Below are 16079 nucleotides of genomic sequence, written 5' to 3'. Positions count from 1 at the left end.
GAAGGAAAGATAGTAACCTAAATCAAAGAGTATTCCTAGAGTGTTTGTAAGCTCAGCAGTGCTTCATAAACTCAGTTGTGTTTAAAAACTCATTAGGTATCCTGCTACATATCCCATTAACTTTGCTATAATATTAATTCTCTGAACCTCCTCCATTTGTCCAATGACAGAAAGTCCAGTCTGAGTTGGAGGGCTTAAAGAAAGACTTGAACTCCATCACTGAGAAGACCGAAGAGGTCCTGGCGTCTCCTCAGCAGACCAGCTCGGCCCCGATACTGCGCTCCGAACTGGACGTCACGCTGAGGAAGATGGACCACGTCTACGGCCTGTCCTCCGTCTACCTGGACAAGTGAGCCTTTCGTGACTCTGAGCGCTTCGCTGTGATTTTCCAGCTGGTATTGTGCTTTTTTTTTATAAGTGCAAACCTCTTTGATTTCAGGCTGAAGACCGTTGATGTCGTGATCAGAAACACTAAAGACGCAGACGACACACTGAAGAATTATGAGACTCGTCTGCGTGATGTTAGCAAAGTGCCGTCCAAAGAGAAGGAGGTGGAGGACCAGCGCAGTCAGCTGAAGGTATTTCAAGAAGATCAGTGTACATATTTTGTTTTATACTATGATTGAACTCTACGTTATACTATGATTGTTCCCAAACTGGACTGCATTGCTTTCACGTCAAAGGTGATGAATTTGTTCTTTTCGTCTGACAGGCGATGCACGCCGAAGCAGAGGCCGACCAGGTTGTTTTCGACCGCCTGCAGGACGAGTTGAAGAAGGCGACGGTTATCAATGACAAGATGACGAGGATCCACAGCGAGCGCGACGCCGAGCTGGAGCATTACCGTCAGCTGGTCAACGGCCTGCTGGATCGCTGGCAGGCCGTGTTTGCTCAGATGGACCTGAGGAAGCGGGAGCTCGACCTCCTCGGGCGCCACATGAACTCCTACAACGGAAGCTACGAGTGGCTCATCCACTGGCTCGGAGAAGCGAGGCAGAGGCAGGAGAAAATTCAAGCTGTGCCCATCGGTGACAGCAAGGCTCTCAAGGAGCAACTGGCAGAGGAGAAGGTATTGTAAAGGAAAGGAGTGAGTTGTGAGGGTTAAGGGATGTTAGGTCATTATGCCCTCTGGTGGTCACAGTGATAGCACAGATTTAGCTACAGTGCACTTCACTGATTTTAATAACTTACTGGCTGTTGTAGGAGATGTGGCTTTGTGTTGATAAACAATTATGAAATATACAATGAAAATGTAAAAAAAAGTAATTTTGAATAGTGAAACATTGTCTGGTTTTTTTTATGTTTTTATTTTTATTTACAGAAACTCCTGGAAGAGATTGAGAAAAACAAAGACAAGGTTGAAAATTGCCAGAAAAATGCAAAGGCTTACATTGATTCAGTCAAGGTATGTGCCAATACTTTACTTTACTTCTATTTTTATTTTTTTTCTGGCTTGGTTTAAGATTACGTTCTTCTTTTTTTAGGATTACGAGCTCCAGCTTTTGACTTACAAAGCCCTCCAGGAGCCCATAGCATCTCCTTTAAAGAAAGCCAAAATGGAGTGTGCATCTGATGATATCATTCAAGAGGTAAGTTTACCAAACATCACCTGAGAAGAGCAAAGATGTGCTTAGTTACCATGGTTGAGTATGAATCTCTGCTATAAAAACGTCTTTAAAGGGAGAGTTCAGATGTTCTCAAGTGAGGTTGTATGAGCTACTTATCCAAAGTCAGTAGAGCAGTTTGTTAAAACAGAAAACAAATATTTTTGACTTCTATAAGTGTGTAAAAGTGTACTCTATATTTGGTGGTGTATCATGGTAAAGCGGAAAAAATATTCCAGATATATAGTGTACACTTTTCTTCCCATAGGTGTCTAAAATCCGTTTTGCTGCTGCCCCGTCATTAAGAACCTCAAACCATCCCTTTAACGCGTACACACATAATCCTGGGAACTAAGTAGATATTATAGAGAGTGCGAGAAATTGGTAAATCAATACACTGCATTTCTTTCAGTACGTTACTCTGAGAACCCGCTACAGTGAGCTGATGACCCTCACCAGCCAGTACATCAAGTTCATGACAGAGACGCAGCGCCGCCTGGAGGATGACGAGGTAATTACACACAGACTCTGGAGACATGCGGGTTTCTGTCAAAAACCTAAAGTTCTACTAACATAAACAACGCCACCCTTTTAACCAATTTGATGTATGGGAAATCGTTTGTCATTAATTCCTACCAAAAAATGTTGGCACTCAAAACATGATTACTCCGTGTAGAATGACAGGACAGCGTTCAGTGGTGAAGCAAACGGTTTCATCCTGGTGTTTCAGCACATCACATCCCCACTACAGTATATGTCTCTCATTCCCCTACACTGTGTATTTAGTCAAATCACGTCACATAGGCAGCACATATGACTCTGATTTGGCTGCAGCCATCTGCCCTGATCTTACTTACGTTTTGCAACTGCTTGATTTAGTATCTGCTTCTTTGTTTCCTCTTGAAATCACCCACACTTGTGATTTGAAGGCTTCGATTTGGCTGCCTGCCTTCTCAGATGTATCATTTTTCAATCTACTTTACCTTTTACTTTCCCCCCCCACCCTTTTCTAACTTTCTATTGTGTTTGATCCTTTTGACCTGCTCGCCAGTGCTTTGTCATGATGAATATTAATCTCACCCTTAAGAGATGAATTAACCCCAAAGCACCAGGTATTTAAAAGAAAAAACTAAAAACCTCACAGTTCATGTCATTCGTCTGTGTCGGACCCTTGTCTGTACTAAAGGGAAGGTTCAGGATTTTTTGGAGACCTTTTGTTATTCAGTTAAAAAGTCTCAGTTTTAAATCAGTTGGCATCAGGTTTCACTTTGCTAGTGCACATGTCAACTTTTAATGAAATTCACTAGAGATATGTATTTCTACTATTTTAATATAATAACTGTCATAAAAGCACTTTTTAAAGGACTTATTGGTAGTTTTATCAATACTGTTTAGGGCTGCAACTAATTATTTTCATTATTTATTTATTTTTTAATCAATTTCTTGTAGTGTATGAAATAAAAAATAGTGAAAATGTGCCCATCGCAACTTTCCAGCTTTGAGTCGAAAGTAAGGTCTTTAAATAATATAGAACAAAGGCAACAAATCCTCTATTTTTTTTTTACTAGCAAATATACCAGAAGTAACTGTTCTAAACCAGAGCTGAATCAGAGATAACTATGACAGGTTTCTAAAGTGTTGGACCTTCCTTTTTAGAATGTCAATCATCTGTACAATTACACAATGCATCACTACTCATCGTTACTAAAGAGTAGAAGTCGTCTCTTGATGTTTGTTGTCAGAGTTTACGATGTCTTGTCACTTACATTTTAATCCAAGCTTACATCAAATCATGCTGTGTTTGCTGCATCATTCTGCTATTCTTCATAGTGAGGGTATTCTGACTTGCTTCTCTTTGGTATCTTTTGTTGCATGCTGCGAATTATTTATTATTCCTCGCCTCTGTCATCTCAATGAGTCTACACATTTTACGGAAAGCTGCTATGTATGCATGTAAAGATGGAGGAGTCTAACCCTAAATATCAAATGGTGACTTAATAACACAACAACGTTCCTCTAGAAACCAAAACATTAAATATTCCAAAGCAGCAACATCACACCTTAACAAAACTTCTACCACATACATCATTTTCTTTTATTTATAACAAACCCATCAAATATGACCAGGCTGCATAACAGATTATACAAAACATCGACCAATTAAAATACCTCAAGTGCATGAGAGCAAAGTGACGTGCTGTGATGTTGTGAAGTAAAGTGTCTTTCTGTGTGCCACATATTAAATTAACTTGACAAGCATTTCCCTATACTGTATTTTCTCTCTAATTAAAAAGTACAACTGTATCTGTTGTAGATAATTAACTGTAACATATTCTCATGTATTTACATTTTCATGTACCTACATGTTTTATTTTGTAGTCTTAACACCTCTAACATTTTCTCAATTCCCTTTGCTCCTTCTTTGCTTCTACTAATACAGAAAGCTTCAGAGAAACTGAAAGAAGAGGAGAGGAAAAGGATGGCAGAGATACAAGCCGAGTTAGATAAACAGAAACAGTTGGCGGAGGCTCATGCTAAATCAGTAGCCAAAGCGGAACAAGAAGCCCAGGAGCTGAAGCTGAAGATGAAAGAAGAAGCCAGCAAGAGGCAAGATGTCGCGGTGGATGCTGAGAAACAGAAGCAAAACATACAGCATGAGCTGCATCATCTGAAGAGTCTGTCCGAGCAGGAGATCAAGTCCAAGAGTCACCAGCTAGAGGAGGCGCTAGTCAGTCGCACCAAAATCGAGGAGGAGATCCACATAATTAGACTGCAGTTAGAGACAACAATAAAACAGAAAGGCACCGCCGAGACCGAGTTACAGCAGCTCAGAGACAAGGCCGCCGATGCCGAGAAGCTCAGGAAAGCTGCTCAGGAAGAAGCAGAGAGGCTTCGCAAGCAAGTCACTGAAGAGACTCAGAAGAAGAAGAATGCAGAAGATGAGCTGAAACGGAAATCTGAGGCAGAAAAAGAGGCTGCCAAGCAAAAGCAGAAAGCGCTGGATGACCTGCAGAAATTCAAAATGCAAGCGGAGGAGGCAGAGAGGCGCATGAAACAGGCTGAGGAGGAGAAGCTGAGGCAGATCAAAGTAGTAGAGGAGGTGGCACAAAAGAGTGCCGCCACACAGCTGCAGTCCCATTCCATGTCATTCAGTGAGAAGACAACAAAACTGGAGGCATCCCTTAAGAAAGAGCAGGGCACTGTTCTTCAGTTGCAGGAGGAAGCTGAAAAGCTCAGGAAGCAACAAGAGGAAGCTAACAAAGCTAGGGAGCAAGCAGAGAAAGAGCTTGAAACATGGAGACAAAAAGCCAATGAGGCTCTCCGCTTGAGGCTACAAGCTGAAGAGGAAGCTCAAAAGAAGAGTCAGACTCAAGAGGATGCAGAGAGGCAAAAGGTAGAGGCTGAGCGTGATGCCAAGAAAAGGGCTAAAGCTGAAGATGCTGCTCTGAAACAGAAGGAGAATGCAGAGAAAGAGTTGGAAAAACAGAGGAAATTTGCAGAACAAGTAGCCCAGCAAAAGCTGTCTGCAGAACAGGAATGCATACGACTGAAGGCCGACTTTGACCACGCTGAACAACAGAGGGGTCTGTTGGATAATGAGCTCAAGCGTCTGAAAAATGAGGTGAATGCTACCGAAATCCAGAGGAAGCAACTGGAAGATGAGCTGGCCAAAGTCAGAAGTGAAATGGATGCTCTTCTGCAGATGAAGGTTCAAGCTGAGAAGCAGACGATGTCGAACACAGAAAAGAGCAAGCAGCTTCTTGAGTCCGAAGCGTTGAAAATGAAACAACTTGCTGATGAAGCGACTAGACTGAGATCAGTTGCCGAAGAGGCAAAGAAGCAGAGGCAGATCGCAGAGGATGAGGCAGCTCGGCAGAGAGCTGAGGCAGAGAAAATACTTAAAGAAAAACTGGCCGCCATCAACGAGGCAACTCGTCTGAAGACTGAAGCTGAGATTGCCCTGAAAGCCAAAGAAGCAGAAAACGAAAGACTGAAAAGAAAAGCGGAGGACGAAGCTTATCAGAGAAAGCTGCTGGAGGATCAAGCTGCTCAGCATAAACAAGACATACAAGAGAAAATCATACACCTGAAGAGCTCGTCTGATTCTGAGTTGGAGAGACAGAAAACAATCGTGGAAGAAACTCTGAGACAAAAGAAGGTGGTTGAAGAGGAAATTCACATAATTAAAATCAATTTTGAGAAAGCTTCAAAAGGCAAGTCGGATTTAGAGGTGGAGTTAAAGAAGTTGAAGGGTATTGCAGAGCAAACCCAGAAGAGCAAACTCAAAGCTGAGGCAGAGGCTGAGAAACTAAAAAAGCTTGCAGCTGAAGAAGAGAAGAAAAGGAAAGAATCTGAGGAGAAGGTGAAGAGGATTACTGCAGCAGAAGAAGAGGCGGCTCGACAATGCAAAGTCGCTCAGGAGGAAGTGGAACGTCTCAAAAAGAAAGCTGCTGAAGCAAATAAACAGAAAGACAAGGCTGAGAAAGATGCAGAGAAGCAGGTTATTCTGGCCAAAGAGGCAGCGCAGAAATGCAGTTCAGCAGAGCAGAAAGCCCAAGATGTTCTCAGCAAGAATAAAGAAGACTGCCTCGCTCAGCAAAAGCTGAAAGATGAGTTTGAAAATGCTAAGAAGCTTGCACAAGCAGCTGAGAAGGCCAAAGAGAAAGCAGAGAAAGAGGCTGCCCTGCTCCGACAAAAAGCTGCAGAAGCTGAAAAGCAGAAGAAATCTGCAGAGGATGAAGCCGCAAAACAAGCCAAGGCTCAAAAAGACGCGGAGAGACTGCGGAAAGAAGCAGAGGAGGAGGCCTCCAAGCGAGCGGCAGCTGAGGCAGCAGCACTGAAGCAGAAGAAGCAGGCTGATGAAGAGATGGCCAAGCACAAAAAACAAGCCGAACAAGCACTCAAGCAGAAGTCACAGGTTGAGAAGGAACTTACAATGGTCAAACTGCGGCTGGACGAGACTGATAAGCAGAAAGCTGTGTTGGATCAGGAGCTTCAGCGAGTTAAAGGTGAAGTAAATGATGCCATCAAGCAAAAGGCACAGGTGGAGGAGGAACTGTCCAAAGTTAAGATCCAGATGGATGAGCTCCTGAAACTTAAGCTTAAGATTGAGGGAGAAAACCGCCGCCTCATGCAGAAAGACAAAGATAACACACAAAAAGTACTTGCGGAGGAAGCAGGGAAAATGAAGAGCCTGGCGGAGGACGCTGCCAGACTCACCGTGGAAGCTGAGGAAGCAGCCAGGCAGAGACAGAATGCTGAGTCTGACTTGGCGGAGCAGAGGGCACTTGCAGAGAAAATGCTAAAGGAGAAGATGCAGGCCATCCAAGAGGCGACCAAACTTAAAGCCGAGGCAGAGGAGCTCCAGAAACAGAAGAACCAGGCGCAGGAAAAGGCAAAAAAACTACAAGAGGACAAACAGCAGATCCAGCAGCGCCTTGATAAGGAGACAGGGGACTTCCAGAAATCATTAGAGGCTGAGCGAAAGAGGCAGCTTGAAGTTTCAGCTGAGGCGGAGAAACTGAAATTGAGGGTGAAAGAGCTCAGTGATGCTCAGTCAAAAGCTGAAAAGGAGGCTAATAAATTCAAAAAACAAGCAGATGAAGCAAAGGTGCGTCTCCAGGAGACAGAAAAACAAACTACAGAAACTGTCGTGCAGAAGTTGGAGACACAGAGGCTGCAGAGCACCAGAGAGGCTGGTGACTTGAAGGAAGCCATTGCTGGCCTTGAAAATGAGAAGGAGAAACTGAAAAATGAGGCGGAGGAACTTCAGAAAAAATCTAAAGAGGTATTTTGACATAAATTAACACTGTAAAGTCAATTTACACAACCTTTCCAATTAACATAGTCAACACTCTAACTACAGTATTTGTGGGATAACATGTAGCATTTCATGCAAATTGCAGAGACTTAAAGTAACAATCAGCAATTTATATGAATGCCATTCAAAACACAATACTGCAGAGTTCAAATGGTCACTAGTAAAACATTGAAGGACTTTTTGTGAAATACTCTTCACCTTCTTGCAGAAAGTTAGATTTTTAAAAAAGGTGGAAAAAGCTGAAGAGGAGATGTTAGCTCAGTATAAAGACTTGAAACTGCTAGCCTGGCTCTGATAAGTTCACTTTGGTCTTTGCATGTATCTTGATTAGCTGTAGAGCTGCTAGTAGGCAGATTCTGTTACCTGTGGACAGAGCTAAATGTTTCCCTCCATGTTTAGTCTGTTTGCTAAGCTTCATACATAGAATAGGGTCAGTCTTCTCATCCAACTCTCGGCAAGAAAGCATATTTCCCAAATTGTTGAACTATTAGTCTGAATAATAAGTTACATGCAATGACATTTTACTGATTGTCTTCTACTTTTTTTTCCAAATAGATGGCAAATGCCCAACAGGAACAAATTGAGCAACAGAAGGCCATTCTTCAGCAGTCTTTCCTCACAGAGAAGCAACTGTTGTTGAAAAGAGAAAAGGATGTTGAAGATGAGAAAAAGAAGCTTGAGAAACAGTTTGAGGATGAAGTTAACAAGGCTAAAGCTCTCAAAGATGAACAAGAACATCAGCAGAAGCTAATGGAAGAGGAGAAGAAAAAACTTAAGGCCATTTTGGATGACGCTGTGAAGAAGCAAAAGGCGGCTGAAGAAGAGATGAAAAACAAGCAGAAAGAAATGGAAGTGCTCGAAAAGAAAAGGCTTGAACAAGAAAAACTCCTGGGAGAGGAAAACAAAAAGCTCAGGGAGAAACTTCAGAGTCTTGAGGTGGCCTCCAAACAGGGTGCCTCCGAAACGAAGGACATTAAAGTCCAGACTGATGAGGTTCCGGAGGAGCAGTTACTTACCATGACAATGGTGGGAACAACAAAGAAAGTTTTCAATGGGTCTGTTGAAGTGGACGGAGCGAAGAAGGCTGCAGAATCACCATTTGCATTTGATGGAATTAGAGAGAAAGTTCCTGCTGAAAGGCTTCATGACATTGGTGTCCTGACCAAAAAGGAATTGGACAAATTGAAAAAGGGAAAAGTCTCCGTGCAGGACCTCGGAAAGACTGATAAAGTTAAAGCATGTCTTCAGGGTCAGAGCTGTGTAGGAGGTGTCTTGACTCCATCCAAAAAGAAAATGAGCATCTATCAGGCTATGACTGAGAACAAGATCACTCCCAACACTGCCACAATGCTCCTGGAAGCTCAAGCAGCTTCTGGTTACATCGTAGATCCAGTGAAAAATAAACTCCTCACCGTCGATGAGGCTGTTAAAGATGAGTTAATCGGCCCTGAGCTTCATGACAGGATGCTCTCTGCAGAGCGAGCGGCCACTGGCTTCAAAGATCCCTATACCGGAGCCAAAATCTCTCTCTTTGAGGCCATGAAGAAGGGACTTATTGAAAAGGAGCCGGCCACCAAATTCCTGGATGTTCAGCTTGCAACTGGCGGCATCGTTGACCCCATCAATAGCCATAGAGTGCCACTTCAGACTGCCTACAAGCAGGGTCAGTTTGATGCAGACATGAACAAGAAACTCACTGATCCCAGTGATGATTGCAAGTTATTCATTGACCCCAGCACTCAAGAGCAACTCACTTACAAACAGCTGCTGGAGAAGTGCACCAAGGATGCAGAGACAGGACTGCTGATATTACCAGTAAGCGAGAAAGCTGCTCAGAGTGAGAGAACATACACAGATCTGGAGACCAAAGACGTGTTCAGTACGTCAAACGTTGTTGTGCCTTTTGGAAGGTTCAAGGGCAAAACCGTCACCATTTGGGAAGTCATCAATTCAGAATATTTTACAGAAGCGCAAAGAAGAGAATTGATTCGCCAGTACAGGACAGGAAAGATCACAGTAGAGAAAATTATCAAAATTGTCATCACTGTTGTGGAAGACAAAGAGAAGGATAAAGAAAACACGTTTAATGGTTTGAGGGCTCCAGTCTCTGCCAGTGAACTGTTGGAGTCTAAGATTATAAACAAAGACTTGTTCAACAAACTGAGTAATGGCAAGATAACGGTGAAAGAGATCTCTGAGATGGAGCCTGTGAAGAAGGCGCTACAAGGAACCCCGAGCATTGCTGGACTACTGAACGAACCAACCAAGGAGAAAATGCCTTTCTATGAAGCTATGAAGAAAGAATTACTGTCACCAGAAACTGTGTCAAACCTTCTTGAAGCTCAAGCAGCGACTGGGTTTGTAATCGACCCTGTCAAAAATGAGAAGGTCCCTGTTGATGAAGCTGTTAAGTCGGGTCTTGTGGGCCCAGAACTCCATGAACGACTCCTGTCAGCAGAGAGAGCCGTCAGCGGCTACAAAGACCCGTATACAGGAAAGAAGGTGTCTCTGTTTGAAGCCATGAACAAAGGCCTCATCAAGAAAGACCATGGCATCCGGCTGCTTGAGGCACAACTCTCAACAGGTGGAATCATTGACCCTGTTAACAGCTATCGCATCCCGCATGAGGTGGCCTGTAAGCGTGGATATTTTGATGAGGAAATCAGCAAAACTTTGAACAAAAACACTGATGACACAAAGGTGTTTTATGATCCTAACTCACAAGAGCATTCAACCTATGCTCAGCTCATGGATAAATGTGTCCCAGACAAAGAAACTGGACTCCTATTGCTTCCTCTTTCAAAGAAGGCTGCAAAGCCAAAAGAAGACAAACAGGTTACAGAGGCGAAGACAAAAGAGGCTTTGAACCATTCAACTATGGAGCTGGACTACGGCCCTTTCAAAGGCAGAAAAGTCACAATTTGGGAGATCATACACTCTAATTACATCACTGAGGAGCAAAGAATAGAGCTGATTCGCCAGTATAGAATGGGGCAGGTGACAATTGAAAAGTTGATAACGATTGTGATAACAATGGTTGACGAAAAAGAAGACAAAACAAAGGAAGAGGCCTGTTTTGAAGGCCTTAGAGCACCAGTCACTGCCAGCTCTTTGCTTGATTCCAACATCATTGATCAGGCGACATTTGACCAAATCCAACAGGGTAAAAAGACACCGAAAGAGGTTAGTGAAACTGATAAGGTACGGAAGTACTTGCAGGGCACAGACTGCATTGATGGCATCACTATGGGAGATTCAAATGAGAAGTTAAGCTTATATCAAGCAATGAAGAAGAATGTTTTGCAGCAAAACACTGGGCTTGCGCTACTTGAGGCCCAAGCTGGAACCGGTTTCATAACTGATCCGGTCAGAAATCAGAAATACTCTGTGGATGATGCTGTGAAGAATGGAGTTGTTGGCCCAGAGCTTCATGAGAAACTTCTCTCAGCTGAAAAAGCAGTGACTGGATACAAAGATCCATATACAGGCAATACAATTTCTCTATTCCAAGCCATGAAGAAAGAACTTGTCCTAAGGGAGCATGCCATTCCTCTGCTTGAGGCTCAGTTTACTACAGGAGGGATCATTGATCCGGTCAGCAGCCATCGTGTTCCCAATGATGTGGCCATTCAGCGTGGCTTTTGCAGTAAACAAATGTCCAAGTCCTTCAATGAACCCTCAGGCGATGTTAAAGGCTTCACCAACCCCAACACCAATGAAAGCGTTACTTACAAACAGTTGGTGGAGAAATGTGTAAGAGATGCCAACTCTGGTCTGTGCTACCTGCCTCTGTCAAAGGTTGAAGCTCCTGCTCCTGTTGAGAAATCCTATCAGTACACAGAGGAGCAAGCTGAAACAGATCTAGCTAACACTCAAATTGATATCCCTCATAAGAGTTTTGCAGGAAAGACTATGAACATTTGGGAAATCATGAACTCAAATATGCTTCCTGTGGAGGAGAGAATGCGCCTCATGGAGCAGTATCGCTCGGGACAAATCACAAAGGAGAGAATGCTAATCATCATCATTGAAATCATTGACCAAAGAGAGACTCTAAAGTCGGAGCAGAGCATGTCATGTGATGTAATCAGAAGAAGAATTACTATTGAAGAGTTGTACAGTGCTCGAATTATTGACTTGCAGACATACAACCTCCTAAAACAAGAGAAGATGACTGTTCGGGAGGTAATGGAAATGCCATCAGTCAAACAGTACCTCTTTGGTACAGGTTGCATTGCTGGAATCATGTCAGACAATCCTCCAAAGATCAGCATTTACCAGGCTATGAAGAGCGGACAGATTAAACCCGAGGTTGCTTTGAATCTCCTCGAGGCCCAAGCAGCGACAGGATTCATGATCGATCCAGTGAAAGATGAACTTCTGACAGTAGATGAAGCTGTACGCAAGGGGCTTGTTGGCCCTGAACTTCATGACAAACTTCTCTCTGCTGAAAGGGCAGTTACAGGTTACAAGGATCCGTACAGCGGGAAAGTGATTTCTCTCTTCCAGGCAATGAAAAAAGACCTTGTGCCTGAGGATTATGCCTTGAGGCTTTTGGAGGCCCAGAATGCCACTGGTGGATTAATTGATCCTGAATACTACTTCCGCCTCCCTACAGATGCTGCCATGCAGCGTGGATACATCAACAAGGAGACACTCGACAGAATATCTGAACCTACTGAGGATGTGCGAGGCTACACGGATCCAACAACAGATGAAAAACAGACCTACGCCCAGCTCCTGAAAAGATGTAGAGTTGATAAAGCAAGTGGTTTGAGGCTACTTTCACTGGCAGATAGAAGACTTCTCTTCAAGGGTCTCAGAAAGCAAATCACTGTGGACGAGCTGCTTCGTTCACAGATCATCAGCCAAAAGACATACAATGAACTCACAGAGGGTACCATTACAGTGGAGGAGGTCAGCAGAGAGGTGAAGAAATACCTGGAGGGTACCAGCTGTATTGCTGGTGTGTTTGTAGAATCTAGCAAAGACCGTCTGTCTATTTACCAAGCAATGAAGAAGAACATGATCAGACCAGGGACTGCCTTTGAGCTCCTCGAGGCTCAAGCCGCCACAGGATATGTAATTGATCCTATTAAGAACCTGAAACTGAATGTCATTGACGCTGTTAAGATGGGTGTTGTTGGCCCAGAGTTTAAAGATAAACTCCACTCAGCTGAACGAGCAGTCACAGGCTACAAGGATCCTTATTCTGGCAAGATCATCTCACTATTCCAGGCTATGAAAAAGGGCCTCATTCTGAAAGATCATGGCATTCGTCTGCTAGAAGCTCAAATTGCTACTGGTGGAATCATTGATCCTCAGGAGAGCCATCGCTTGCCAGTTGAAACAGCATATGAACGTGGCCTCTTTGATGAGGAAATGAATGAAATCCTCACTGACCCATCCGATGACACAAAGGGCTTCTTTGACCCCAACACTGAGGAAAATCTCACCTACCTGCAACTGATGGAGAGATGTATGATAGACCCAGAAACAGGCCTCGCTCTTCTGCTGCTGAAAGAGAAGAAGCGCGAGAGGAAGACATCATCCAAGTCCTCTGTTCGCAAGCGCAGGGTCGTCATCGTCGATCCAGAGACGGGCAAAGAGATGTCTGTGTATGAGGCGTACCAGAAAGGGCTCATTGACCACCAGACCTATCTTGAGCTGGCTGAGCAGGAGTGTGAGTGGGAGGAAATTACCATCACCTCATCTGATGGAGTTGTGAAATCCATGATCATTGACAGAAGGTCTGGTCGGCAGTATGACATTGATGATGCAATCTCAAGGGGCCTGATTGACAAGTCAGCTCTGGAACAGTACCGTGCAGGAACTCTCTCCATCACAGAGTTCGCAGACATGCTATCTGGAAACGCGAGCGGTGTCAGATCACGCTCATCCTCATTTGGCTCCTCTTCCTCTTACCCCATGAGCCCAATACCTTCTATAAAAACACCAGCAACCACATGGAACGACCCGACTGAGGAAACTGGCCCTGTGGCTGGAATCTTGGACACAGAAACCCTGGAGAAGGTGTCCATCACCGAGGCCATACACAGAAACCTTGTGGACAATATAACAGGTCAAAGGTTGTTGGAAGCTCAGGCCTGCACAGGAGGTATTATCGACCCAAATACGGGAGAGACATTTGCCGTTGCGGATGCAATGAACAAGGGGCTTGTGGATAAAATCATGGTTGACCGCATCAGTCTCGCCCAGAAGGCGTGCAATGGATTTGAGGATCCCAGAACCAAAACCAAAATGTCAGCAGCCCAAGCCCTAAAGAAAGGCTGGCTATACTATGAGGCTGGCCAGAGATTCCTTGAGGTCCAGTATCTCACCGGTGGATTAATTGAACCAGATGCTACCAGCAGAGTCCCCATAGATGAGGCCGTGAAGAAGGGCACCTTAGATGCACGCACTGCTCAGAAATTACGAGATGTTAGTGCATACTCAAAATACCTCACGTGCCCTAAAACCAAGCTGAAGATCTCCTACAAGGATGCTATGGAAAGGAGCATGGTAGAGGAGGGGACTGGTCTGCGACTACTTGAAGCATCGTCCCAATCAAGCAAAGGCCTGTACAGTCCCTACAGCGTCAGCGGGTCAGGCTCCGCTTCTGGATCACGGTCCGGCTCAAGATCTGGTTCCAGGTCGGGCTCCAGAAGAGGCAGCATTGATGCCACAGGATCAAGTTTTACAACAACCTTCTCCTCCTCCTCCTATAGTTCACCAAGCTATGGCCGCCGATACTGAGTTTGAAAGTGAAGCAATGATTTTCTAGGGGAAGGATACACTAAAAAGCCACAGTGCTCACCAGATGCCTACTTCTCAGTGGAATATGGACTACTTTTATTCTGCTCTGCATGTGGTTGTTATAGGACTTTAATACAAGTTGAATAATTTTGTTTATTTTATGCGTCACATTTACTTTTAGTTATGTCTATGCTATTCTATCAGACTTTCTGTCTACCGTACTGTAAGCAGCATACGCAAGAACTGTTTATTATTTCCAATATCAAGTGTATGATATATATTTTTTTCAGTTTAAGGACTTACGGTTCCACAAACAGGATTATATTTACAATATTGTGTGTGTTACACTATAACTGCTCATTACCTGATTGAACCAAACAAACATTTCTGTACATGTGTAAATTTCTGAATATTTGGGGAGAAAGAAAGTTTGCAAAAGAAAGATAAATGCCACTCTGCAGAGCAGAATAAGGAGTCTCCCCCGAAGATGAACAAACACTACCAGTGTCTGCTTTAACAACGCCAAGCTTCAAGATCTTTTCTCTCCTGGGCTACACCGCCGCATATACTCTCTCCCATTATCTACTCCATTCCCAGTTGTCTGTCATATAACCTGGAGTTACAGCAACATGCTAATAACCTCATGATGAACCTCAAACAGCAAGCTCCCATTAATGGAAGGATTACGTAGCCTATTGTGACCATTAACACCATCTGACTTCATACAAGGCCCGCCTTTCTGAACACTTTCAAAAGGTACGTTCACAATTTCTCGGTACGTTTGTGTCATTTAGGTTCTAAGCTCCAAAGTCTAATGTTGTTGTTCAATGCTGAATTTCTCTGTTTCAGATATTGCCTCCACAGTTCATCTCCAGCTCTTTGCTCAGATGTCCTCCAGTGACCCCTCGCATTAATTTGGACTTTGACCTTCATTTGAATCATGCCAGTTACAGAAACACAATTGCTTATATGACATTAAGGCCTATACCATGCTCTGTAAATGCCTGCAAAAATACTCTGAAACACTGAACTGGGATGTTGAGTATAATAACATGGTGCGGTGGTTACACTGCAAACTGGCTGATGCATGACTGAAGAGCAATGCTCCCCATACTGGTATGTTTACTGTGTTATCAGGTTTTTTACAGCATCTCACAATCTAACTTCAGAATAACTGTTGTCATAAATGTAGTGTTCACACAGGGCTAAAATGTAATGTTTGAATGTTTAATAGCTACATGTACATTGACGTTTGAGAAAGATCTTTAAGCTTTGCCACCAGACACAGTATTTGTATTTTCCACAGCATATACTCATTGTAATTGTCCTTTGTAAAGCAACACGTATGATCGATATCATTTTATTTTCGTACTCTTTATTTCTGCTTTGCATGATTTACTAACATTTAAAAAGGTGCAAACACAAAATAGTTGAATCCATTAAAGCATTTATTTTACTTTTACGTTTCAAAAGGTTTGAAGGATTTATTTTAAAGAGGGTTGTCAAACCTTGTTGAAAAGGGTGTATTTATAATAAAATGGTGACAAGGAATTTTATTGTAACACCGTACGCTATGTAAATAAACATGAAAATGAAAGTCCTCTCTGGTTTGGTCATTCCATTTTGACAGATCATGTTGAATTTAAATCTGATGAAAATATTTTTTTACATTTGTATCAGATTATCGCAGATTAATTTAAATTAACACTGATTATTATCCACAAATGTGTGTGTTAAATTACCCAGCACAGCTATTCCTTTACCTTTGAGTGCCATGTTTCACCGTCTACAAAGACATTGATACTGATATGTTGATATTTGTCTTGAGTTCAGTGGTGAGGTAGAAAAGCTGGAAGACTTCAAAATGTATTTAAGCAGTTTGACGACCAACTCTCCCG

The 16079-nt window shown here is 43.2% G+C and overlaps 1 protein-coding gene across 3 annotated transcripts in view; it reads left to right on the top strand.

Annotated features, from left to right (window-relative positions):
* The window catches only part of pleca (plectin a), a 94359-nt gene extending 78578 nt beyond the window's left edge, over nucleotides 1–15781 (top strand). For all 3 annotated transcript variants that reach the window (XM_068711410.1, XM_068711409.1, XM_068711411.1), the window contains 9 exons: nucleotides 171–349; nucleotides 440–578; nucleotides 713–1069; nucleotides 1322–1405; nucleotides 1485–1589; nucleotides 2017–2115; nucleotides 4045–7392; nucleotides 7981–14937; nucleotides 15031–15781. In XM_068711410.1, the coding sequence (XP_068567511.1) occupies nucleotides 171–349; nucleotides 440–578; nucleotides 713–1069; nucleotides 1322–1405; nucleotides 1485–1589; nucleotides 2017–2115; nucleotides 4045–7392; nucleotides 7981–14181 (10512 nt within the window). In that variant the 3' untranslated portion in view covers nucleotides 14182–14937; nucleotides 15031–15781. The remainder of the gene's footprint in view (nucleotides 1–170; nucleotides 350–439; nucleotides 579–712; nucleotides 1070–1321; nucleotides 1406–1484; nucleotides 1590–2016; nucleotides 2116–4044; nucleotides 7393–7980; nucleotides 14938–15030) is intronic.
* Nucleotides 15782–16079: the final 298 nt, after the last annotated feature.

This window comes from Cebidichthys violaceus, unplaced genomic scaffold (genome assembly GCF_023349555.1).
Source record: "Cebidichthys violaceus isolate CVI_PGR_0920_01 unplaced genomic scaffold, fCebVio1.0.p SCAF_16, whole genome shotgun sequence".
In the NCBI taxonomy this organism is placed as follows: domain Eukaryota; kingdom Metazoa; phylum Chordata; class Actinopteri; order Perciformes; family Stichaeidae; genus Cebidichthys; species Cebidichthys violaceus.
Note: the sequence above shows the minus strand (reverse complement) of the source record. Positions and strands in the feature narration are given on the sequence as shown.